The sequence below is a fragment of the Camelina sativa genome, chromosome 5, assembly GCF_030686135.1.
Source record: "Camelina sativa cultivar CO46 ecotype springtype chromosome 5, ASM3068613v1".
Classification (NCBI taxonomy): Eukaryota; Viridiplantae; Streptophyta; class Magnoliopsida; order Brassicales; family Brassicaceae; genus Camelina; species Camelina sativa.
Window position 1 is genome coordinate 26,983,876 of NC_141884.1, and position 25,943 is coordinate 27,009,818.

At 41.0% G+C, this 25,943-nt stretch overlaps 1 protein-coding gene, 1 long non-coding RNA gene and 1 pseudogene across 2 annotated transcripts; 2 read left to right on the plus strand and 1 right to left on the minus strand.

Annotated features, from left to right (window-relative positions):
* The first annotated feature begins 11,909 nt into the window (after positions 1-11,909).
* On the plus strand, positions 11,910-12,389 carry LOC109132886 (uncharacterized). The gene has a single exon (XM_019245347.2). The coding sequence runs from the start codon at positions 11,910-11,912 to the stop codon at positions 12,282-12,284; it is 375 nt and encodes a 124-aa protein (XP_019100892.1). The 3' UTR covers positions 12,285-12,389.
* A 795-nt stretch (positions 12,390-13,184) lies between these two features.
* On the plus strand, positions 13,185-13,947 carry LOC147944440 (uncharacterized). The gene is made up of 2 exons (XR_015558535.1): positions 13,185-13,463; positions 13,641-13,947. It is a non-coding gene; the product is annotated as an uncharacterized LOC147944440 (long non-coding RNA).
* Positions 13,948-23,750: 9,803 nt separating this feature from the next.
* LOC147944441 (small nucleolar RNA R71) lies at positions 23,751-23,851 on the minus strand (annotated as a pseudogene).
* Positions 23,852-25,943: the final 2,092 nt, after the last annotated feature.

Here is a 25,943-nt window from a genome sequence, read left to right on the forward strand (position 1 = left end):
AATCGATTCTAACCGAAGGAGAGATCCGAGTTGCCGCGAGAAGAGCTTCATCAAAGGAGATCATTCGTCGACGGTTTACAGTGAGTTCAGGCACATATTTGCATTGGCTTAGATGGAGAGTTAAAGACTTCCATCTAGTGCGCGGTTTTGCATGTTGCATGTAGATGCATTTACTTGAAGTTCTTTTATGTTTTCTTGTTTAAATGCATGCGCGGTGAGGTTGTGCTAGTTACTAGATCGAAATGATCTAGTAACAAAGGCGAGAATTGGTTGAGATACTTGTAAGATTATGGGTTTAAAAACCAGATAAACTCAAGTATAAACTTCGGTGAGATCTTAAAGCGTTTTAGTCCGCAAGAAATTCCGGCTAAGCGGAGAAAGATTTGGTATTGCTATCCTTCCCATTCCGTGCCACATGCAGCCGTGACATGCAACCCATGTTCGTGTGTGTGCAGGGTTGGTCACGAAGAGCTCGGAGGTTACTGGGCTCGCTACCCTGGCCGAGGCTATCTACACGATGGTGTAGTAGTGAATGATATCCAAACGTGTACCTTTGTGGTTGCGATTTGGAGAAATCATGAGGGGTTGGGGAAGAGGGATACATACCGGGCCCAAATAAATTAAACTTGTTAAAAACTGATGTTTTATTTCAAGTTATACTATTGCATGTTGTTGCATATTGTTGCATGTTGTTGTTTATGGTTGCATGTAGTTGCGATAATTGGTTGAGTGATTTCTGTTAGCTTGATAGCTTCCGCATGTCATCTCTGATGGTTGTTGAGTTGTTTTGCTTGCTTGCATGTTAATCGCTTACTTGCTTGTTAATTGCTTATGCCTGCATGTTGTTTATCTATGCTTGCATGTTGCTTATTCATGTTCGCATGTTGTTGTATTTGCGTGCATGTTGATTGTTAATGGGGAATTGGGGTTTGGGATTTATTTCTCTGCAGGAACCCTGAGCTCACTAAGTAATCTTAGATTACTTATGATAATATTGTTGTTCTGCAGGTAACCCTAGAGGGAACTAGAGGGTGTGGTGAACGATAGGACTCCGGAGTAGTTTTCTTTTTGGTGTCTATTGTAAAATTCAAAGTATGTTTATTTGCGAACCAAACTTTGGCATTAAGCCTTGTGAACTTTTATGTGTAATCGGTTGTAGTAACTCTTTTAAGTTTTATTGAATCGGATTTTCTTTTAAATCGAGCGAGTCGTACTGATATAGACTTAGTCCGAGTCGGCTCAACACACGGCGTGTCTGTAGGGTTGCAAAGCCTTAAGGATGGGCCGTGTGGTAGGGAACCTCGCCGAGGGACTGGTCGAAGGGCCTGATTCGTTCTCGCTCTTGGCCGGGCCTTTGATGAACGTTCCCATTGTATTGTCCCGGCGCCGTCTGATGGCCTGGGTGGTCATAGTGCGGTTCGGGGGCGTTACAACGGTGGTATCAGAGCATGGTTATGATGCTGTATAGGACTCGCGTTTTCAAATGATTTATCGAGTCAAATGGTCGCAATAGACACTTAGGATAATCCGGATCGTTCATCACTTAAGGTTAGATGGGATTAAGTAAACCCTTTATTGATCGTGGATGCAGATGTCTCGTCAAAGATCCAAAAGGTCTAGGTCGACGTATCGTTCACCGGACACAGGGAGGGGTTCAAGTCTGCAGTTTGGTCCGGAGGAATGGGGTTCGCAGTTTGATGATGCGCAAAGGGAAGAGTCGTTCCCAGATATGTATGGGCCGGACATGTTTATGCCGGAGTGGTATGTACCTGGCGCGACGCCAGGATACACACCATCAAGTTCAAATCGATTTAGTACATCGGAGGGTATGTATCCGCCAGGGTTTTCACCATTTGGACCGTACGCCGCCTATCCAACTCAGAACATGCCGAGGGGAGATCAAGCGCATGGAGAAGAACCGAGTGAGCAGAATGTGCCGGAGACCCAGCAGACACTTAAGATGGTCCAAGACCTCTTAAATCACATGATCCAGCAATAGCAGCAGGACCAAGCAAACCGTGCAGCAGAAGATACGTCCAACCAGTTCCTTAAGCGAGTGATGTTGTTGCGGAACTTAGGATTCCGTAAATTCAAAGGAGACCCGAATGTCGTATTAGCAGACGCATGGATAAAAGACCTGGAGAATAACTTTGAGATGACAAGGTGCCCAGAGGAGTTTAGGAGACCAGTAGCAGTTAATTTCTTGGAAGAAGATGCTCGTGCATGGTGGGATACCGTAGTTTCTCGTTACCGGTTCCAGACGATAACGTGGGGAATTTTTAAGAAAGAGTTTGAGCTAAAATACTTTCCACTAGAGTCACGTGACCGATTGGAGAGTCAGTTTTTGCAACTAGAACAAGGAGAAATGACCGTTTGAGCGTATGGGAGAATTTTCACAAGACTTCGGAGGTATTTGTATCAAGGAAATGATGACGAATTAGCGATGGCCCGGAGATTCTTTAACGGACTCAGGCTAGATATTAGAGGAAGGTTGCACGCTGTGACTTATCGCAGTGTCGAGGAAGTAGAAGAGAGAGCGGTAAGTGTGGAGGAGGCTATCGAAAAAGAGAAGGAGATTGCAGCTCGGGATAACAAGAAGGAACCAGTCCAACAGACTAAGATTGTGAACACCCGAAAGGTAAATCAAGTGGCAGGATGGAATTGGGGCGCAGGCCGCGGGAAGGTTAAGATGAATGTTAGCCAAGGAGGTCGTAATGTGAACAACATGGATCTGAGGGGATGCTATGTGTGTGGGCAAGTTGGACATTTCGCTCGAGCCTGTCCGACTGTTGAGGAAACGAAGAGTAACAATCTGTCCACCGTCACGTGTTTCTACTGTGGCGAGTTAGGACATTATGCGAACTCATGTCCGTCGAAGCCGGCCAAACCGAACGCCCAAACTGTGAACCGTGCCCAGACAGCGAACCATGTGAAGGAACCCCCAGCGAAGAAGCAAGCAACCCCAGCAAATGTTTTTGCTTTAGGAGTAGAGCCACCGAAACCTCCACAGGCCACGAAAGGCCCTATAACAGGTTTGATTGGGTTCTAACTCTCTTGTGATTGTTAGTGATTGTTTCTGTGTTTTGCATGGTTAGTTTTAGCATTGCATTTTGTTATATTTGCTTTGGGTTTAGGAACATTACTTGTTGGTGGTAACCCCACACATGTACTGTTCGATTCGGGAGCGTCCAATAGTTTTGTGACTCCCGAAGTGGTTGACAAGTTTGGAGACTTGTGTGAGGAGGAAGAGGTGAACATCAACGTCTACACTGCTGGTAATCAACCACCGCTGAAGACAAGAAGATGAGTCAAGGAAGTGTCGATAGTCTTGCAAGATACGAACCTCCCGGTAAATCCTTTGGTGATGCCATTGGATAGGTTCGATGCTATTCTGGGAATGGATTGGTTATCGGAACACCAAGCCCATATAGACTGCAGCAGGAGCAGGGTTATATTTGAAAATGGAGGGAGAACCCCTCTAGTTTTCAACGGGATCAGCCCGAGTAAAACGGCATACTTTGCATCGGCAGCAAGGATTGGAAGATCGATTGTAGAGGATGAAGTTTATTTAGTCACTCTGACCGCCATGGGAGGAGATGACAAGGAAGGCATGGAAGTGGAAGACATTGCCATAGTCAAGGACTTTGAGGACGTGTTTAGGCCATTGAAAGGATTGCCTCCACCTAGGAGCCATCCTTTTACCATAAATTTGGAGCCCGAAGCTACCCCAATTGCTAAGTCACCGTATCGCATGGCACCAGCCGAGTTGGCTGAACTCAAGACTCAGTTAGAGGACTTGTTGGAGAAGGGTTTTATACGACCAAGTTCGTCGCCATGGGGAGCCCCAGTGTTGTTCGTCAAGAAGAAGGACGGAAGCATGCGGTTATGTATTGATTACCGAGGTATCAATAACATAACTATAAAGGACAAGTATCCTTTGCCAAGGATCGATGAGCTGTTAGACCAGCTAAGAGGAGCAAGTTGGTTTTCAAAGATTGATTTAGCCTCCGGCTATCATCAAATCTCAATTACGGAACAAGATGTGATGAAGACGGCGTTTCAAACGAGATATGGCCAGTACGAGTTTGTGGTAATGCCGTTTGGACTTACCAATGCACCGGCGGCATTCATGCGATTGATGAATGAAGTTTTTCATGATTACCTGGATCGGTTCGTGATAATATTCATCGATGATATCCTGATATATCGCGAAGTGCGGAGGAGCACGCGGAGCATTTGAAGAAGGTTTTGAAGAGGCTAAGGGAAATGAAGCTGTTCGCTAAGTTCAGCAAGTGTAAGTTTTGGTAAAGGGAAATTGGATTTCTAGGACACTGAGTTTCGGAGCAAGGTGTGTCCGCCGACCCAGAAAAGATCGCCGCAATACAGGATTGGCCGAAGCCAACGACCGCGTCAGAAGCAAGGAGTTTCTTAGGCTTGGCAGGCTATTACCGGAAGTTCGTAAAAGGGTTTTTGTCCATCGCGAAACCTTTGACATGACTTACCGGGAAAGGAGTACCATTTATATGGAGTGAAGAGGTAGAAGAAGCTTTCAGGAAGTTAAAGGGAGCACTAACATCAGCACCAGTGTTAGCCCTACCTGAGCCAAATCAACCGTATTCTGTGTTTACAGATGCGTCAAGAGTTGGAGTTGGATGTGTGTTGATGCAAGGAGATAGGGTGATCGCCTATGCATCTAGACAGTTAAGGAAGCATGAAGAGAACTACCCCACACATGACCTGGAGATGGCAGCCGTAGTATTTGCGTTGAGGATATGGAGATCATATTTGTATGGAGAAGCTGTTCAGGTATTTACAGACCATCAAAGTCTTAAGTACTTGTTCACGCAACCAGATCTTAATCTGCGCCAGAGGAGATGGATGGAGTTCGTAGCCGACTACGATTTGAAGATTCAATATCACCCAGGCAAAGCGAATGTAGTAGCAGATGCGCTAAGCCGAAGAAAAGCACAAGTTGATGTCGAGAAGGACGTGGAGTCTTTAGCTGAGGAATTGAAGAAGGTAAGGCTTTTAGCCTTGGAAGGTGAATCTAGTGAGCCGTTGGGTTTACAAGCTGTAACTCAAGTGAGTCTACTACAACGAATTCGTGAAGAACAACCCAAAGACGAGAACCTGAAGAAGATCATCGGGGAGTTGTAGAGTTCAGAAGGACCAAATGCTAGTGGTTATCATCTAGCTGATGATGACACTTTACTTCTCAATGGGAGAATAAATGTACCTGATCGGAACGGACTACGAGAGGTGATATTAGGAGCCGCCCATAGCTCAGCATTGAGTATACACCCGGGGAGCACCAAGATGTACAAAGATGTGCGTAGGTATTATCATTGGCCTGGACTGAAGAGAGCAGTAGCGAAATGGGTAAGCCAATGTGATTCATGTCAACGAATCAAGGTAGAGCATCAAGTGCCAGCAGGATTGCTTCGCAACTTGCCCATACCGACTTGGAAATGGGACTCTATCTCAATGGATTTTATTACCGGCCTACCAATAAGGAAAGGACGAACCAATGATGCAGTATGGGTAGTGGTTGATCGTTTAACCAAGGTAGCCCATTTGGTTCCAATAAAGAGTACGGACCAAGCACCCGTTTTGGCAGAGAAGTATGTTGATGAAATTTTGAAGTTGCATGGAGTGCCAGCAAACATTGTCTCTGATCGCGATCCCAAGTTTGCATCACTATTTTGGCAAGATTTGCAGAGAGCGTTGGGAACAGATGTTCATATGAGCACCTCATTTCACCCAGAGACTGACGGACAGACGGAGAGAACTATTCGAACCATAGAGGACATGATCCGACTATGTGCGCTAGAATGGTCATCAGATTGGGAGAAAAATTTACCATTGGTGGAGTTCGCGAATAACAACAGTTATCACTCGAGCACCGGCATGTCGCCATTTGAAGCCATGTACGGAAGGCCGTGCCGAACACCTTTATGTTGGACGGAAGTTGGAGAGCGGACAAGTTTCAATCACAAGTTGATTGATGAGACAACGGAGAAGATCAAGTTTATTTGCGAAAGCATGAAGAAAGCTCAGGACCGCCAGAAGAAGTACGCAGATCGTAAAAGGCGGGAAGTGGAGTTTCAAGTTGGAGACATGGTGTATTTGAAGGTTGCACCACAAAAAGGGAAGGACCGTTTTGGCAAAGTGGGAAAGCTTGGGGTAAGGTTTATTGGACCGTACCGGATTGAGAAAAGAGTTGGCGAGGTAGCCTATCGGTTATTCCACGTTTCACAACTACGGAAGCATGTGCCAGATCCTAGAATGATTGTGCCCGAGCCTATCGAGCAGTTGGAGCCAAATCTCACATACCCCGAAGGACCGTTTGGAATAGGACAAAGGAGAACCCAGAAATTGAAGAACAGAAGCATTCCTCAAATCCAAGTATTCTGGAGAAAGCAGAACCGTAAGGTCACCACATGGGAAGATGAGGACAGGATCCGTGCCAAGTATCCTCAGTTGTTTGTCGAAGAAGATGAAGCAGGACCATCAGAATCCTAGGGAATTCGGGACGAATTCTATTAAGGGGGGGAGAATGTAGTGACCCTCACCCAGGGGTAAATTTTTGACGTGATTTCAAGTCCAAAAGACCGAGAAAAGAAGACGGCAAGAAAAGCTGAAAGTTTGATGAAGGGAAGTCCGAGAAAAGTTTAACGGACCAAGAATTGGCCGAGTCGTCCGAGACGTACCACCCGTACTGCCCGAGACGCATCGTCCGGCAGTTGCCGAGAAATGCCGAGAGTACCGAGTACCCGAGAAAGCGTCGAGTACTCGAGGAAGTTACCGAGTGCTCGAGGAAGTTGTTGAGTACTCGAGGAAGTTGCCGAGTATCTGAGAAAGTGTCAAGTACCCGAAGGAAGTTGCCGAGTATCTGAGAAAGTGTCAAGTACCCGAAGGAAGTTGCCGATAGATGCCGATAGTTGCCGAGAGAGCTGCCAAGGATCGACGACGATCGATCGAGAATATTAAAAGTCTTCCCCACCGAAAATTGTTTAAGTCAATGAAATTAGTGGGATTAATATTTTAATCATGAAGACTTAGTGGAGTTAGTGGGATGAATATTTTATTCATGAAGACTTAGTGGAGATTAGTGGAGGATTAAAGAATTCAAGGAAACTAAGTGGAAATCAAGGTGGCTAATCAAGATTCTTCCAAGTGTTGAGTGTTACTCTAATACACACTAATGAGGAGAGTGCATGCGACTCTCAATGGTTGCCTCCACCGCCCATTCACTCTATAAATAAGCTCTCATTCCTCTTATTTTCTCACAAAGAAAGAAGGGGTAAGTTGAGAGAGTTTGGGAGAGAAAGAAGAAAAGAGTGAGTGTTGCGAGAGAAAGAAGAAGGTGTTGCGAGAGAAAGAAGAAGGTGCAAGAGAAATATGTCGACCAACGACCATCAACATTAGATCGTTAAGGAAATCGATTCTAACCGAAGGAGAGATCCGAGTTGCCGCGAGAAGAGCTTCATCAAAGGAGATCATTCGTCGACGGTTTACAGTGAGTTCAGGCACATATTTCCATTGGCTTAGATGGATAGTTAAAGACTTCCATCTAGTGCGCGGTTTTGCATGTTACATGTAGATGCATTTACTTGAAGTTCTTTTATGTTTTCTTGTTTAAATGCATGCGCGCTGAGGTTGTGCTAGTTACTAGACCGAAATGATCTAGTAACAAAGGCGAGAATTGGTTGAGATACTTGTAAGATTATGGGTTTAAAAACCAGATAAACTCAAGTATAAACTTCGGTGAGATCTTAAAGCGTTTTAGTCCGCGAGAAATTCCGGCTAAGCGGTGTAAGATTTGGTATTGCTATCCTTCCCATTCCGTGCCACATGCAGCCGCGACATGCAACCCATGTTCATGTGTGTGCAGGGTTGGGAAAAAAGAGCTCGGAGGTTACTGGGCTCGCTACCCTGGCCGAGGCTATCTACACGACGGTGTAGTAGTGAATGATATCCAAACGTGTACCTTTGTGGTTGCGATTTGTAGAAATCATGAGGGGTTGGGGAAGAGGGATACATAGCGGGCCCAAATAAATTAAACTTGTTAAAAACTGATGTTTTATTTCTAGTTATACTATTGCATGTTGTTGCATGTTGTTGTTTATGGTTGCATGTAGTTGCGATTATTGGTTGAGTGATTTCTGTTAGCTTGATAGCTTCTGCATGTCATCTCTGATGGTTGTTGAGTTGTTTTGCTTGCTTGCATGTTAATCGCTTACTTGCTTGTTAATTGCTTATGCCTGCATGTTTCTTATCTATGCTTGCATGTTGCTTATTCATGTTCGCATGTTGTTGTATTTGCGTGCATGTTGACTGTTAATGGGGAATTGGGGTTTGGGATTTATTTCTCTGCAGGAACCCTGAGCTCACTAAGTAATCTTAGATTACTTATGATAATATTGTTATTCTGCAGGTAACCCTAGAGGGAACTAGAGGGCGTGGTGAACGATAGGACTCCGGAGTAGTTTTCTTTTTGGTGTCTATTGTAAAATTCAAAGTATGTTTATTTGCGAACCAAACTTTGGCATTAAGCCTTGTGAACTTTTATGTGTAATCGGTTGTAGTAACTCTTTTAAGTTTTATTGAATCGGATTTTCTTTTAAATCGAGCGAGTCGTACTGATATAGACTTAGTCCGCGTCGGCTCAACACACGGCGTGTCTGTAGGGTTGCAAAACCTTAAGGATGGACCGTGTGGTCGGGAACCTCACCGAGGGACTGGTCGAAGGGCCTGATTCGTTCTCGCTCTTGGTCGGGCCTTTGATGAACGTTCCCATAGTAGCGTCCCGGCGCCGTCTGATGGCCTAGGTGGTCATAGTGCGGTTCGGGGGCGTTACAGTCGACTACACCGCTTTGGACTTCCCCACAATGATAAGCTTTATCACGCCCTAAGTTTCCTATTCTTTCGCAACTATCCTTATCCCACATGGATTGCCTTTTCCGCAAGTTTTCGTTTTTCTCGAGCTTCCATAATCGTGAGTCGGTCTAATTCCTTCACAAGGATTCCGAGTTCAGGGCCATCCATCGGCCCATAGTCATAACCGCATTACTGTTGGCCTATCAGCCTAGTCCATCGTTCACTAATAACTTCTGTACCATCCAACAGTTTGTGGTTCCGACAGTCCTTTTCCAAATCCCACTTCACGGTCTACTCTCACTGGTCACTCCACTATTGCCATTTTCATTTGGGTTCCTTTTCTTCAATTCAAACATCTGTTCACAACTGTCACTTTAGTAGTCTCAAACTCTCAATTTCTATTTCTTGGTACATTCAGATTACCATGGACTAACTAGTCCGTCATTCATCGTGGACGGGTACATCGTTCATCGAGACCATAATTTGCTGTGAACGATACAATCGTCCTTCTTAGACGTATTATTCTTGGAACGCCGCACATACCGTGTGAATAGCGTGTCCGATGCCCCAATACCATTTGGTTACCCAAAGACGCTTGTTACAGGAAACCCCTTATCATATGTAAAATTGACTTTGTTTTTGATGGATGTAAATCGATTGCGAACATTTGTATCGATGAGCTTGACCAAACAGAGAGCTGGGAGGGGAGGTTCTCAATGACTCTGTTTGCTACGTTCATGCCATAGCTGATAGATAGTGGCTTGGAAAGTGTATTGTATGGTGAAGAGGCGGATACAGTCACAACCGGTGTTGTTGATGACAGCGAGGAGGTGAAACTATTCCAGAGAGAAATCTGCTCCAAGCAGTCTTACCGTAAGAGTGGACCAGACTTCTTCAACATAGTGGCAGGTGAAGTAAAGATGGCTCCTTGTCTCCTCTTCACCATAGAAAAGGCAGTTAGGATGGTGTGATGGGTTCATTTCCGCCGGCGGTCCCCTGTCGATAATCTATTTTGAACTGCCAACCAAGTTGAGAAAGCATATTTAGGCGAAGCATTCGCAAACCAGACTCCATGATACCAGTTTGTTGACAACAAAAGGACATTAATGAAGGTGTCTCTGGAAAATATGGAGTTCTCGCTGTAAATACTACAGGCGTGATGCACCGACGGAGGTGTCGCCACAATAACCAGCAATTATAAAATTAATACATGTCTATCATCTCTAAAACTATCAGCGATTGATTTCTTATAAAATTATGTTGTCCGTTCAGCTCTTCTTGCTTTAATTTTTAGTCACAGTCGCTGGGATAACGATCAACAAAAGAACATGCCCTATTCACTTAAATAATTCGGGGTTTTTTGGATCCAGAGTTAAGCAAAATCTAAGGCGTTTAAGTTTTTTAAAAGATGAGTGAGTCAATAATGATAATGGAAGGAATGAACTGTCTGAAAACGCGATGGATATATCGCGGATAGCAATGTTAGCATTTGTTGTTTGGTTAAGTTCGCCATCGAATTCTTGTGGCCGACATTATAATCTTTGCAGCACCGTCTTTGTATTCAGCATGTATCGTGGTGAGGTCTTTTACGTTCCAATTCCAAATCCGAAAACGCAGAACTCGAGTGATTGGTCTCACTTGGTCGAAATTGGGATGGTATCAGTGTGCGGCATGTCATACTATGGTCACACCATAGAATTGTGAATCTATGAATTCTCGTTGGTCGCTGGGTTATTGGCCGTCATGCTACTCTCTTGTCTGCCAGTTGATGTACGTGTTCAACAGGTTATCTACGCCGATTTTGTATTGTTTTTTGTTGGGTATTTAGGTTACCAGCGACCTTTTTGGATTGCTTGTGTTTTCATAGCAGCCTTGATCCTTCTCAATACTCTTCTTTTCCAATGACTAATTCTTCGTCTTGATCATCATCTCAAACCTTCGTAGGAGGAGGAGAAGTTTCATTATCTCAACGTTTAGGGATTTACTTTGCTTTGTTTTAACTTTTAATTTTTCTTATATCATCTAGCTACTGTGAATATAGAACAACATCCCTTTTTTTTGTCAACTATTGCGCCACAACAGGCCGGCCCGTTAACCTAATCCCTACATTAGTAGGGAGCAGGGCTCGATCCCTAGTGTGATGGTGCCTTGTGCATTAAGGACTTATCATTAGTCACTACACTAAGGTCACTTCACCAACATCCCCTTTTTTTACGTGTCAGTTTCTTTATTTCATTTATTTTTCCTAATTAAAAATCGCTAGGCGTTAGTCGGGCGGTGAGGGAGGGCCTAGCGATTAATCGAAAAATCGGATTTAAATCGGGGATTAATCGGGGACTAGTTTTAGTGGTTTCTTATCTATGTATGTCTATTATATATTAAATCTGTAAAATATTACCAAGAGTTATCATTAGTCCAGCGGTTTTCACATGTAATTAAGTTCCGAGTTCGAACCCTATGTTCTAATATTACGCTTTTTTAAACTGTTTTTTAATAATGCAAAATGACGAAAATGCCCTCGTCTTCTTCCTCTTTTGTCTCGACCTGTAACGATCTGAAAACCCCAATTTAAAGCTGCCTCTTCATTTTTCTTCAATTATTAGTCGTTTTATCTTATTTTTATCATAGTTTCGGCCATTATATCATAGATCTATGAAAGAAAATCATTTTTAGAAGTTCAAAGCCCTCAAATTTTTTTTTTTTGATTTTTCCGATTAACTGGCCGATTAGGCTGAATTCCCGGCGGTAAGGAGCCGCCCAGCGTGTAACCGGCGATTACACGGGCGCCTAGACCGATTTTTAAAACAGGGATTAAACTTAATCAACTTAATAAGTATACTATGAACGGCTAAATTAAATCTAATATCAACAATAATTAAATTTTAAAGACGTTTCTTCAACGTAATTGATACTGTCGCTTTAATTACTCCCATATAAATAAACAACGGCTGTACTATCGTTCATCCATCAAAACCAAGCTGGATAAAGATACATATTTGAAGTTTTGTTCCCTAGTGCAATATCTCATCATGTCTATCAAAAATGTTGTTTTTCTTCTTGCAGCCATATGCGTTGTGGTCTCGGTAAGTGCTCAAATAACACAGTTTCCGGTTCCGTTTCCTTTCCCATTTCCATTTCAACCAATTCCAGATGTGCCAGGATTACCTGATATAACAAAATGTTGGTCAGTAGTGATGGATATTCCTGGATGCGTTACTAAGATTGTTCAATCGATATTCACTGGAAAGTTCAGTAACATAGGTCCTGCTTGTTGCAAAGCATTTTTAGATGCGGAAGCCAATTGCATGCCGGAAATTCCATTTAATCCATTTTTTCCTCCTATACTAAAAGAACAATGTTTAAGAACTGCTAGTGCTGGTGCAGCCCCTCCTACTCCAAAATAGAGTTTAGACTTTTATAATCTGTCAAAATTTATAATAGTTTAGCTAATTCAACATGTTCAACTCCAAAAAGAAAAAAAAATACAACGATATTATTATATTGAGAAGTTTTTTTTTTAACCGTTGTTTTAGTTATCCTTCAGTTGACATGAATAGCACCGTTCAATTGTACCATATCTCATCGAACATGGAGTCCATCACTACAAGAAAACATGCATTTTGGGACTCCAGTTTGTGACTACTTTTTTGGTCACAAAAAAAGGGTGCCTCATTTTAGCAACTCTTTGGGATTTTAAAAATGTAATTTGACAATATTGAATGACTAGTATGTTAATTTAACCAATTTTGCATTGATTTTAACTAATACATTTATATATTGTTTTTTAAAAAATAATTTTACATGTTTTAGTTAAAAATTTTGTAAACAACAAGTCATGTAGAAGATGGTACATAGGTTTTCAATGTAAGGGTATGTAAGTTAGAAAAAATTTTACCAAGTCATTGTTTTGCCACTTAAAATTAAAGATATACTTCACAGTTGAACTATATGTGCTTCTAAATGCTCATTGCCTATTTATTCTAGTCACTTTTTTCTTTCTTAATTCTAAATCATAATTTTAAAAATTCTAAACGAATTAATAATGTAACTTATAATCAAAATTGAAATCAATCCAAAAATTCAAATTTTTTTTATTTATAGATCTAATCGATTTAAATTAAAATAAAATCTAATACTTTATAAATCCTAAACTCCTAATTTCCGAATTGTGATACAACATGATGGCAAATTACCATAATTTACCAAAAAGAAAAAGAAAAATAAAGAAAACATCTCATTGGCTAATCTTAAATGGCAAGGATTGTCTTTTGGTGTGTCATCCACCGTTGATAGATTCAATCGAATGGACAAAAATCATCTTTGCTTTTCCTTCCCTTCTCTTCCTTTCCTTCTTTTCATCATATCTTGCGAGAAAATCAATTTTATTTGTTTATTCTTTCTCTCTTCTGTTCTATTTGCCCCCTTCTTCTCTTGGTTAAGTGAAATCTAGAAACTCAAAAAATCAATATTTATCAAAAAAAACTCAGAAGATACCAAGTCTTCATGGGCAGAGCCAAACGCTTTCTCTGCGCCGGCCACCATATAAAGTACGGCGACCGCATCGGTGAAGACGGTGGAAACAAGTTTGTCTCTTTCTCTCTCAAATATCCTTCTTAATCTACTTATATGTATGTGTATTTGCTTGAGATTAGAGCTTGTAATGGTTTTGCTATTCAGATCTAGTTTCCCAACACATATTTACTGAGATACATCTAGGGAATTCCTATGAGTTTTAATTATCTCTTTGGTTTGTATTTTAGATTTCATCGGCAGATCTGAAGAATCAGTGTCAAGAACGACGACGGAGGTCGTAATGCAAATGGAGGACCACCATAGAAGATGCTTTTGCCGTTCACCACCAATACATCTCGAATTCTCCACCGTCGCATCTCTGACACTCTGGTCGCCACATCTCTGTCTCCGGCCACCGTATTTCTGTCTCCGGCCACCACATCTCTGTTGCCGCCTCCGCGTTTTGTTCTCCGTCGCTATATAGATATATACATTATATTTTCTGTTTGTAATGAGCATAATTATGAATAAAATTATTTTTAATTTCCTTTTTTAGATATTAATTTTTTTTTTCCTTCTATAGTTCGTTGCAAAAACGTCAGTAATATGAAACTTCAAATACCGTCAAAATTAGTCTCTATTTTGAGTCACAAAAAACTCACTACATATATATGTCACTAATTAGTCTCTAATATATGACAACATACTAGAGTCTTAACTTAGTCGCAAATTTGAGACCCTTAAATGAGGTCACATAGTAGTCAGTATTTTGCGACTATGTTGGGACCAAAAAAATTAGTGACCAATTTTTAACGACATCTTAAATAGTCGCAAAGTAGTCGTATATAGCATATTTGCGACTATTTTAGAACAATATTTGGAGTCACAAATGGCATGTTTTCTTGCATTATAAATTTTATCTTGCAATGATTTAGAATTTGAAATTATTTTCATAAATCCTTTAGATATGTAGTAACACCAAATATATGGTAAAGCTTCAAGCGATATTACATGTTTTTTAGTTTCTAAAATAAAATAAAAAAAAAATATTTTCAATGAGCTTGTGATAGAAAAAAGGAAAAAAGATGGTCAGCTACACTAACTATACCATAATACATGACCACACATGCCAACTTTAGAAATGTATACTCAACTACATCAAGTATATGTATTGCATGGTCACATATACCAACTATATGATGACATATGCTCAACATCACAACAATTTTATTCTGGTACACCGTTCATCGAAATCCAGTGTTGACTAATATTGACCGGTGTTGACCAACAAAAAAATTCAAAAAAAAAGATTTAGAAATAAAAATAACAAAATTCTTTAGGAATCATCTAATCAGAAACCAAAATAAGAAATTTAATTGAATTATTTAGGAATCGTCTATGATATTTTATAATTAAAAATATATTTGTATCTAATATAAAGATATATTGTTATGTTTCACTCATTCAGTTTTATAATAGTTACTTTTTTTTCAATTTCAAAACTTAATTAAAATTGAAATAAAAATCATTCATAAGATATTAAAACTTAAACTCAAACCAAAAAATCTTGTTGTAGTGAATCAAATAAAAAACCTATTATTTTAACATTATTAATTAATAAACATCAACTTCTTACATAGTTTATTTAAATACATATATAATATTATTTAATATTCTCAACCACAAAAATATTTTCTACAATAAAAAATACTTAGAACCAAACCAATACATGTCAAAATCATTAGAATTATATAAAAAAAAATTATATACTCATGGTAAAATAAAAGTTTTATTATCTGAAAATATTATTAATGATTTTTTATTTCACTTTTATTAAGTTTTGCAATAAAAAAAACTAACTATTATAAGGCTGGATGAATATAATTAACATATACAATATATAATTTTATAATGAATATAAACATTTTGTTAATTTTTGAACACATTAGATAATTCAATAAAAGAATTTTCTTATTTTTGTTTCTAAAATTAAAAATAAAAAATTTGAATATTTTTGTTGGTCAATATTGGTTAACGCCGGTCAATATTGGTCAACACCGAATTCCGACGAACGGTGTACCGGAGTAAAATGATCGTGATGTTGAGCACATGTCATCATATAGTTGGTGTATGTGGCTATGCAATACATATACTTCATGTAGTTGAGTATACATTTTTAAAGTTCGCATGTGTGGTCATGTATTATGGTATAGTTGATGTAGCTTTAGACCAAAGTTTTTTATCTTGGAAAAAACTGTTATTCTTTATAGTTATTTTAGAGCTTATAATTTGTCTATAGAGAATAAGGGAGAGTTGAAAATGTATTGTGAATGTAGTATAGAAAATTTGTTGTGAATTTAGTGTAGTTTGTTCGTTCGAGAAAAATCATAACTTTCTCCATCTTCTATACTATTCAAATAATCGACTTTTATCAATTTAAATATGTTAGCGAGTGGAACTCGAAATCTATTTGCAGATTGTACTCTCCATTATTCTCCAATTTAGTGTATAACTTTATAGAACATAGGATTAATATACATATAATAGTTTAATCTAATATATTAAAAGAATAGTCAAAAGAGCTCATAGCCATTCTTACAAAAACTGACCTCTTTTGCCTTTATTGAAAATTGCCCTTTAAAAATTTTCGGACAAGCTTTTATCTCCTACAATTTAGGTTGCTGAAACGCACCACATTCATCTTCAGATCTGAGATTACTCTTTTGCCATTAATGAAAATCAATTCTGGACAGTTTTTTTTAAAATAAAAAATAAAAAAACGAAAATTAAATAAAAAATGAAATTTATTTTACAAAATCGGAAATCTAATATATTTATGCAATATCTCTCTTTAAAAAATGAAAAATAAATATTAGAATATATTACAAATATTTGTTTAAATAAAATTTCTATTTTTAAAAATATTAAAATGGTAAAGATAATTATGACGATTTTCCTTTTATGCTATATATATATATATATATAGAGGCCCAACCAAAAAAGTAGAAGTCGAATTCATTAAGCTAAACATATAGTTTTGAGAGTATTTTTTGTTTTTGTATTATTTTGGTTCTAATGAATCAACTTTACTATTGTATGATTTTGATTTTTCTTTTTTCATGTTGATGTACTATCAATATGATTTGATGCTTTGCATGAATTAAATTTCATGCTGCTATAATTTTTAATTATTATGTTAAATTTATCGAAAGTTTTACTAATTTTATACTGTTTGATTGTGTTTTAGGTTTACCTGTCACAGACCATTGGTGTTTTGTTGTATATCAAAAACAAGATTGGACGAACGAGTTGATGAAGCAAACAAAAAAATCAAATCGGTGAAGTAACCTATTATAATCTCTCTCTTTTTTTTCCACCAAACATTAATTAAATTAAAAGATAACTCCAAGGTTGGTTGCCCAAGCCGGAGGAAAAGAGTTTACATAACATCCGTGTTCCGGGAATAAAGTTTGGGTTATATTGAGTAAACCAAAAGAGTGGATTTTAATTAATTTTGGTTTAATTAAATCCTGGTTTAATCTAATTAAACCAAAAACCCCTAATCTCTTTCTCAACTCACGCTTCCTCTCATGTTTTTGTGCTTTGGTCGACATTTTCATCTGAGAGAGGGAGAGAAAGACAATTAAGTGTTGGTTATTTGGTGCAAAGGAGAAAGAGAAGGAGATCAAGATTTTTCCTTAGTGTTAAGAGAGAAACAGAACTGTCAGGGTTTGGGAGAAGGAGGATTCGACTAGTCAAATCGTTTTGAAAGGTACTGATTTTTGGTATGGTTGTAGCTAAGAGATTTTCGTACACTCGCCTTTTTACAGAAGTGAATTTGGGTTAATATTATAGGAGATATTGGCAGTTTCGTGGGGCGTTTCTTCTCATTCGCGGATTGAGATCAGCGAGTGTTACGGGGACGATTGCGCTTTCATCTATAATCTGATCGTGCTGAAATTTTGTAAGCAACTTCTGGACGTATATATCTTGCTTTTCACCGGAGGGATGAGAAAGTTAATGGTTAGTTTTGATTTCGTGGTTTCACTTGTGAGGTTGTTCTTTTCTGTTTTTGTGGCAGTTTGTTTTCAATATTTGTTTGTTGTTGTGATTGGTTGCAGGAACAAGTTTGGTTGTTCTTGGATATCGGAAAGCCTCTCATTTGGTTGTATTTAGTTTTGTGAATCACTTGTTTAGGTAAGTGCATGACCATGGCTTATCTAAGCTAGAGGACTCTTTAATCTGTTTGTTGTGTGATGATAGACTTGTTAGATCGTTGCTATGGACGTTAGGAAGCTTTCTTGTGGCTTGGGATCAACTTTTGTGTTTGTAGGAACGAAGATCCGACGAGAAGCTTCGGGGAAAACACGGTGCTCGACGTTGCGTCGATCGATGCAAGGGCGAGGACGGCGCGTAAAACTCTAGGGTTTTCGCGTTACGTCGAGCATGCGTCGGTCGATGCGGATTGGGTATCGGTCGATGCAAGTGTAACTTGCATCGGTCGATGCAGCTTATGTGTCGATCGATGCTTCCCCATTTGGCATCGGTCGATGCATGTTGGCGTCGGTCGATGCTGAGTTCTGGTTTGCTAATTGTCGTTTGTTGATTGTTGTGTGTTGGTTATTGATAATCTATTGCTTGTGTGTATAGCCCAGTTGATGAGAGGATTGCCTTACTGAGTGTTTATAAAATACTCATGCATTGCAGTATGTGTTTGTGGTGCAGGTAAAGGTAAGGTGTGAACGTGGAATCAAGGCAATGAAGAGGAGGATGTTCTAGTGGTTCGCTTGGTTGTCTAGCTTCTGTTAGGTTGCTAGAGTTGAGTCCTAGAATGTTGCTTAGGATTGCTGGTTCACTGGTTCATGTTGTTTGGATTATTAGTTTATGATTGGAATTTATACTGGATATTATTTTATTGGTTATTGGTTTATTGGATATTTATTGGTTTGTTATTCCACTGTTGGTTGTGATTGTGGTTAGGTGGCTAGTGGGTATGGGACCACTAGTTGTAGTTTATTTATTATATTATATTTATTATTTATTATTTAAAAAAAAAAAGTCGGTCGTTTCATTTTTGGTATTAGAGCCCTTACGGTTCTAGGTTTGGGTTCACTAGGTTTATGTTGTAGATGTTTGGGATTTGCATGCTTTGATTGATTATGTGAGTTAGTCAATTGTGAGTGGCATGGAGTCCTAGAACATCCTCTTCAAGCCGACTGTGTGATTCCACGGTGAGTTTATGTTTTTGTGTTGTATTGGAAATTGTTTGCTTAGCCGTCTGTTCATGGTAGTGCAGATGGTTAGAGACGATGCTGTGGCTGGTCGAGGTCGTGGACGCGGACGTGGTCGTGGTAGGGGCAGAGTCCCAGTGGTTAGTGAGACCGAGGACCAGAGTGTGACAGCTGAGGATGTTGACGAGTTGCAGGATGTTCCGGGGGATTCCGTGAGTGTGGCAGGAGGGGGCGGTGTTGATGCTCCAGTGGCCGGTGATGCTAGGGTTCTAGGTGTGGGAGTCCAACGGGTGGAGTCCCTGGTACTGACGTTGCGGCTTTGCTAGCAGAGGTGTTAGCGCGGTTACCACCAGCGGTACTGGCGCAGGCTCGGGTAGTGCCACCAGTGGTGGCGGAGGAGCGGCAGCCAGTGGCTGTGGATGTGAGAGTCCATTCTCGTTATCTCAGCATGCTGACAGAGATGGGCCGTATTCGTACTGAGCAGTTTTCAGGAGGTGTAGATCCTACTGTGGCGGATGCATGGAGGGCGAGTGTGGAACGTAACTTCCATACTCTGAGATGCCCTGAGGAGTTTTGGGTGGACATAGGGGTCCATCATTTGGTTGGTGATGCTCAGATATGGTGGAGATCAGTGGCTGCTAGGAGGGTGCAGAGGGAGATGACTTGGACTGACTTCGTCTTGGAGTTCAACCGCAAGTATTTTCCTAGAGAGGCATTGGACCGGTTGGAAGTACAGTTCCTTCAGTTATCTCAGGGGACGCGGTCAGTGCGGGAGCTGGGCTTGGAGTTCAGTCCACTTCTTTGTTATGGGGGTCGGGCTATGGAGCCTGAGGAGGCTCAGATCAGGTGGTTTTTGAGGGCTCTACGTGATGATTTGAGAGTTCACTGTAGAGGGCGGAGTTATGCTATGCGTGTAGAGCTGGTTGAGACTGCAACAGAGATTGAGGAGGATATCCGGGCACAGTCGGTGGCGGTAGCTCCAGCAGTTCAGCCTGGTAAGGCTCGGCAGCAGGGTGGTTCCAGCAGGGGCAGTAGGTCTGCACAGGGAACCAAGAGGAGATGGAAGGCTACGCAGAGGCCGAGTGGTGCGAGTTACTTCGGTTGTGGGAGCAAGGATCACAGGGTTGCTAGTTGTCCCAAGAGGAGTGCTCTGACGATAGGGCCTCGGGTATGTTATCATTGTAGGTAGACAGGGCACATCAGGCCTTTTTGTCCCAAGTTGCAGCCGGCAGTAGTGGCAGCGTTGCAGCAGGTGCAGCCTGGAGGTCAGCAGGTGGCACGGATTGAGCAGACGCCACGTGTTTACACGACAGCAGAGACTGGTGGAACCAGTGCCGGGGCGATCACAGGTATAATTTCTGGTACTTAAACTTTGTGAATTTTAGTAGGTTTAGATTGATTATGTTTCCTGTGATAAAGTGTTAGGTTCTCAACACATGAGGTTTGTGTAGGGACCTTGTTGGTGGGCGGGTTTAAGTCCCATGTTATGTTTGATTTTGGAGCTTCTCATAGCTTCATTACTCCGGAGTGTGCAGAGAGTGCGGGGATCAGCGGGGATCCTGGAGAGCGTGCAGGAGTTGTCAGGGTTGCGGAAGGTGAGTTCCTGAGAGTGATTGGACGAGCTAGAGGAATTGATATTCAGATAGCAGGAGAGTCGTGGCCAGCGGATTTGCTTATCAGTCCAGTGGAGTTATATGATGTTATTCTCGGGATGGATTGGTTGCATCGGTATAGGGTGCATTTGGATTGCCATCGGGGTAGAGTGGAGTTTGAGCATTCAGGAGGCAAGTTGGTTTTTCAGGGTATTAGACCGACTTCGGGGAGTCTCGTGATCTCAGCCATTCAGGCTGGGAAGATGATCGAGAAGGGCCGTGAGGCTTATTTGGTTACTATATCTATGCCAGAGTCAGTGGGGAAGTCTACAGTTAGCGGTATTCCAGTAGTGGAGGAGTTTGAGGATGTGTTTCAGTCTTTGCAGGGATTACCACCATCTCGGTCGGATCCTTTTACCATTGAACTGGAACCGGGGACGATGCTGCTATCCAAGGCTCCTTACAGAATGGCTTCAGCAGAGATGGCAGAGCTGAAGAAGCAGCTAGAGGATTTATTGAGTAAGGGATTCATCCGTCCTAGTGTATCACCGTGGGGAGCGCCGGTGTTGTTTGTGAAGAAGAAGGATTGGAGTTTCAGGTTGTGCATTGATTATCGGGGTTTGAACCGGGTCACTGTGAAGAACAAGTACCCTCTTCCTAGGATCGATGAGTTGTTGGATCAGCTGAGGGGTGCTACTTGGTTCTCTAAGGTAGATCTGGCGTCAGGTTATCATCAGATACCGATAGATGAGGCGGATGTGAGGAAAACTGCTTTCAGGACTAGGTATGGGCATTATGAATTTGTGATGATGCCTTTCGGGTTGACTAACGCGCCAGCAGCGTTTATGAGATTGATGAACAGCGTGTTTCAGGAGTTTCTGGATGTGTCTGTCATCATTTTCATCGATGATATCCTGGTTTATTTTAAGAGTCCTGAGGAGCATGCAGTGCATTTGAGGGCAGTTATGGAGAAGCTGCGGGAGCAGAAGTTGTTTGCTAAGTTGAGCAAGTGTAGTTTTTGGCAGCGTGAGATGGGCTTTTTGGGTCATATTGTGTCTGCAGACGGGGTTTCTGTGGATCCAGAGAAGATTCAGGCTATCAGGGATTGGCCTAGACCGCATAATGCCACAGAGATCAGGAGTTTTCTTAGATTGGCAGGATACTACAGGAGGTTTGTGCAGGGGTTTGCGAGCAGAGCATGTCCTATGACTAAGTTGACAGGGAAGGATGTTCCTTTTGTTTGGTCAGAAGAGTATGAGGAAGGCTTTGCAAGCCTGAAGGAGATGTTGACTACTGCGCCAGTGTTGGCTTTGCCTGAGCAGGGAGAACCCTATGTGGTTTATACAGATGCATCTAGAGGTTGTTTGGGGTGTGTTCTGATGCAGCATATGAAGGTTGATATATCATGGTTTTTACGGTTTTTAACCATGATATAAGTGTGCTTTTTGAGTCTTTTGATTTGTTTCTAGGTTATTTTTGAGTCTTAACAGGTTATTTAGGAATTTGGCACGAATGGAGCAATATGGAACAATCTGGATCATTTTGGAGCACTTTACCGAAGGAAATCAAGTTGGAGTCGGATCAGAGACCGAGCGTCGATCGACACCACACAAGGAGCATCGATCGACACTAATGTTTACCCGACGAGAGAACAACAAATTTGGAAGTTTTACAAATTTGCCCAAAGTCTTCTTTAATTGCAACATATGCCCCTGGACGTATTTTAGGATGTATATATATTGTTTTTGGGTTTTAGAAACCCTTAAGTTATTTTCTAGCAGTTTTTGAGAGAAGGATATTGAGAGCTTTTGGGAGAGATAGATCTGAATTCTTTGTAGAGAGAAGATTTCTTGAACTCCCTCTTTTACTTTTAATATCTATTCATGTTATTCAGAATTATGATTTGTTCTTCATTAAACATGTCTGAGTAATTTGCTTGTTAGGTTTAGGGTTTTTCATAGGGTTTTTATGATTTATTAGATCTGATATTTTTAGGGTTCTTAATCTTTTATGATCTTCATCCTTGGTTGCTCTTCACAATAGTTCTTGATTGATCACCTAGAATTATTATCTTAGGGAAATAAATTAATATGAGAATATAATTGTTTTCCTGATTAAACCATTGATGAGCAGAATTGTTTATTACAAAGAGATTTGAATTAACAATTCTGTGAACTTATCTAAACCTGTTTTTAAAGCTGATTTATTACTTAGAATTTTACAAAGAGATTTGGATTTTCTGTTTTTAAATTTAGATATTATTTGCAGTGAGAACTGATTTAATTTACCAAAAGTTTAGAGTTCTAGATCTGATTTTATTGCTTGAACCTTAATTAATTTATCTGATTTAATATTTCATAATTTCCTGAGAAATTCCCTAGGCTTAGCTCTTTTGAATTTCTGAATTCACAACACTTTTATTTTAATATTTGCATTGCTTTATTTTAATTCAGTTTAACTTGTTTAGCGTAATTTACAAAACTTTACAATCTATTGTGTTTGATCTTGAGTCTCTGTGGATTCGACCCCTAAGTACTGCAGTGATCTCTTGTTTGAGAGAGTAGCTCTAGGGATTAATTTGAGCTTATCAAATTTTGGCGCCGTTGCCGGGGACTCTCTGATTCTACCATTAGATTTAAGTTTTTAATTTCGTCTAAATTTTTCTTTTTATTTTCTACTTACACGTTTTTGTCTTTTTTCTTCTCTTTGGTGTTTCAGGTGCATGCCTCCTAAACCTCACACAAGGAATAACAAGTCTGGTCCTACTGTGAATTTGTCAAACAAAGAGTTGGGAAAGCTTGAACGTGAGAACAGAAAAGCAGCCAAATCTTTGAAGATGGTTAATACGATCATTCTGATGCGAGATGAGGCTGGTGTTTTGAGGGATCAAGAGGGCCACTTGCGCAATGAGCATGGCCAAAAGCTTGATGCAGAAGGAAACGTGATTCTTGAACCTGTTGTCAACGAGCAGGCTGTTGTGAACCAGCCAGGTGGTGGTGTCGTTGGTGATCAGGCTGTTGTGAACGAGCAAGCTGATCCGGATCTTGGTGTCGATCGACACCAACCAGGTGGCATCGATCGACACCCACCTGCAGACGTGCGTGGAGCTGCCAACCACGTACAGAACCCTGTTCGACAACAGGAGAACAACCGGGATCTGATCAGGACCATTGCTGACTACAATAGGGCTGATCTGGTGTATAAGAACCGGTCTGCTATTGTTCCTCCCCCTTTTCAGAGGAATGATTTTGAGTTGAAACCTGCATACTTTCAACTAGTTGGGCAGAGACCTTTCTCTGCTTTGCCCAATGAGAAGCCTTTGGATCACATTGAGCATTTTGAGGATCTGGTGACTAGCATCAAGGCTAATGGGGTGACTGAGGACTACATCTTCTGCAAACTCTTCCCTTACTCACTTGCAGGAGAGGCATCTCAATGGTTGAAACAGCTGCCTGCTGGATCATTGACAAGCTGGCGTGATGTCAAGGTGGCCTTCCTCAACCACTTCTATGATGATGCAATGTCAGATGAGTTGAGAATCAAGCTGTCTTCCTTCAAGCAGAGACCAGATGAAGCTTTCAAAGCAGCTTGGGTGAGATTCAAGGCTTACCAAAGGGACTGTCCACACCATGGTTTCTCAAGAGTTCAACTGCTAAGTATCTTCTTCAGAGGGTGTGACTGGGAGTATCAGTTGGCTTTAGATGCTGCAAGTCATGGGAATTTCAAGACAAGATTGCCAGTAGATGCTGAATTGTTGATTGAGAACTTAGCTGCTAGCAATAGTACTAAGAGAGCAGATGCTGAAAGGAAGAGATTACATGGAGGATATGACTCACACCAGTTAGCTTCTGTTAATGCTAAGCTGGATTCTGTGCATAATCTCCTTGTGGGTAAGAAATCTGTTCATTTTGCTGCTGACGTTGAGACATATGAGCCAGAACCTGATCAAGGAAATTATGAGGAAGAAGAGGTAAACTATGTCTATGGGAATCAGGGGCAGAGGTTTGGAAATCAGCAAGGTAGTAGGCCTTACAGTGGAAACAGCCAGCGCAGTAACTTTCAGGGCAACTCTTCTGGTTTCACACCCAAACCTAAATATCAGAAGCAGCAACAAAACAGTGGATTCACAAGGACTTATGGCAACAACTCATATCAGTCTCCACCTCCTAAGTCAGCTGAAACTAGTAAGATGGAAGCTATGCTTGAGCAGATTTTGCAAGGCCAAGAACAAATGACAGTGACTTTCAATGGGAAGCTGGATAATGTCTACACTGATCTTAATGGAAAGTTGGAAGCTTTGAACATCCATGTTAAGAAGCTGGAAAGTCAGGTTGCGTAGACTGCTGGGTCTGTGAAAAGGCAAGAAGGTTATCTCCCTTCAAGAACTGAATCAAATCCTAAACATTCTTGCAATGCAGTGACTTTGAGAAGTGGCAAACAACTCCATCCTATACCCCAGAAGAATCAAACTGATGATCTACAGGAGTTGATTGATATAGAAGATGAAGAGGATGTTTCTGCCGAACCAGTATCGACCGACACACATGGGTATCGGTCGACACCCAAACCATGCGAAGTTTCGGACAACGTACCAGAACCAAGTGTCGATCGACACCAACCAGGTGGCATCGATCGACACCAACCACGGACAGAAACTGCGAATGTGAAGTCTTCTACTCCAGTTGCAGAAAGAGTCTACACACCTAAGGTTCCATTCCCCAAGAATCCAAGGAAGTCTAAACAAGAGTTAGATGATGCCAAGTGCAAAGCCATGATGGATAAGCTTATTCTTGAGTTGCCTTTGGTTGATGCTGTTAAGACTTCTCCAATGCTTAGGAGATATGTTAAGAGGATGGTAACCAAGGACTTTAATGCTGAGCAAGGAGTTATGATGATATCAGCCCAAGTCAGTGCCATTATTCAGAACAAGATCCCAGAAAAACTTCTTGATCCAGGGAGCTTTGTTCTTGATTGCACTATCTTCACTGATAGATTTGCTAGATCTTTGTGTGATCTTGGTTCTAGTGTCAACCTTATGCCAAGATCAGTAGCACTCAGCCTGGGAATGACAGACTTCCAGCCTACTAAGCTCACTCTCATCCTTGCTGACCGGTCTGTTCGCATTCCAGATGGTGTTCTTGAAGATGTTCCAATTAAGATTGGTGAGTGCTTGATACCTACTGATTTTGTGGTGTTAAAGTGCTTGATACCTACTGATTGGTGAGTGCTTGGTTACCATCTTGGCATACCTACTGACAGGGAAGGATGTTCCTTTTGTTTGGTCAGAAGAGTATGAGGAAGGCTTTGCAAGCCTGAAGGAGATGTTGACTACTGCGCCAGTGTTGGCTTTGCCTGAGAAGGGAGAACCCTATGTGGTTTATACAGATGCATCTAGAGGTTGTTTGGGGTGTGTTCTGATGCAGCATATGAAGGTGATTGCCTATGCTTCGCGGCAGTTGCGGGTGCATGAAGGCAACTATCCTACTCATGATTTGGAGATGGGTGCTGTAGTTTTTGCCCTGAAGATTTGGAGATCTTATTTTTATGGTGCAAAGGTACAGGTGTATACAGACCATAAGAGCCTGAAGTATATATTCACTCAGCCTGAGCTGAATTTGAGAAAGATGCGGTGGATGGAGCTTGTGGCGGATTATAATTTGGAGATAGCCTATCATCCTGGTAAGGCTAACACGGTTGCAGATGCTCTGAGTCGGAAGAGAGTAGCTTC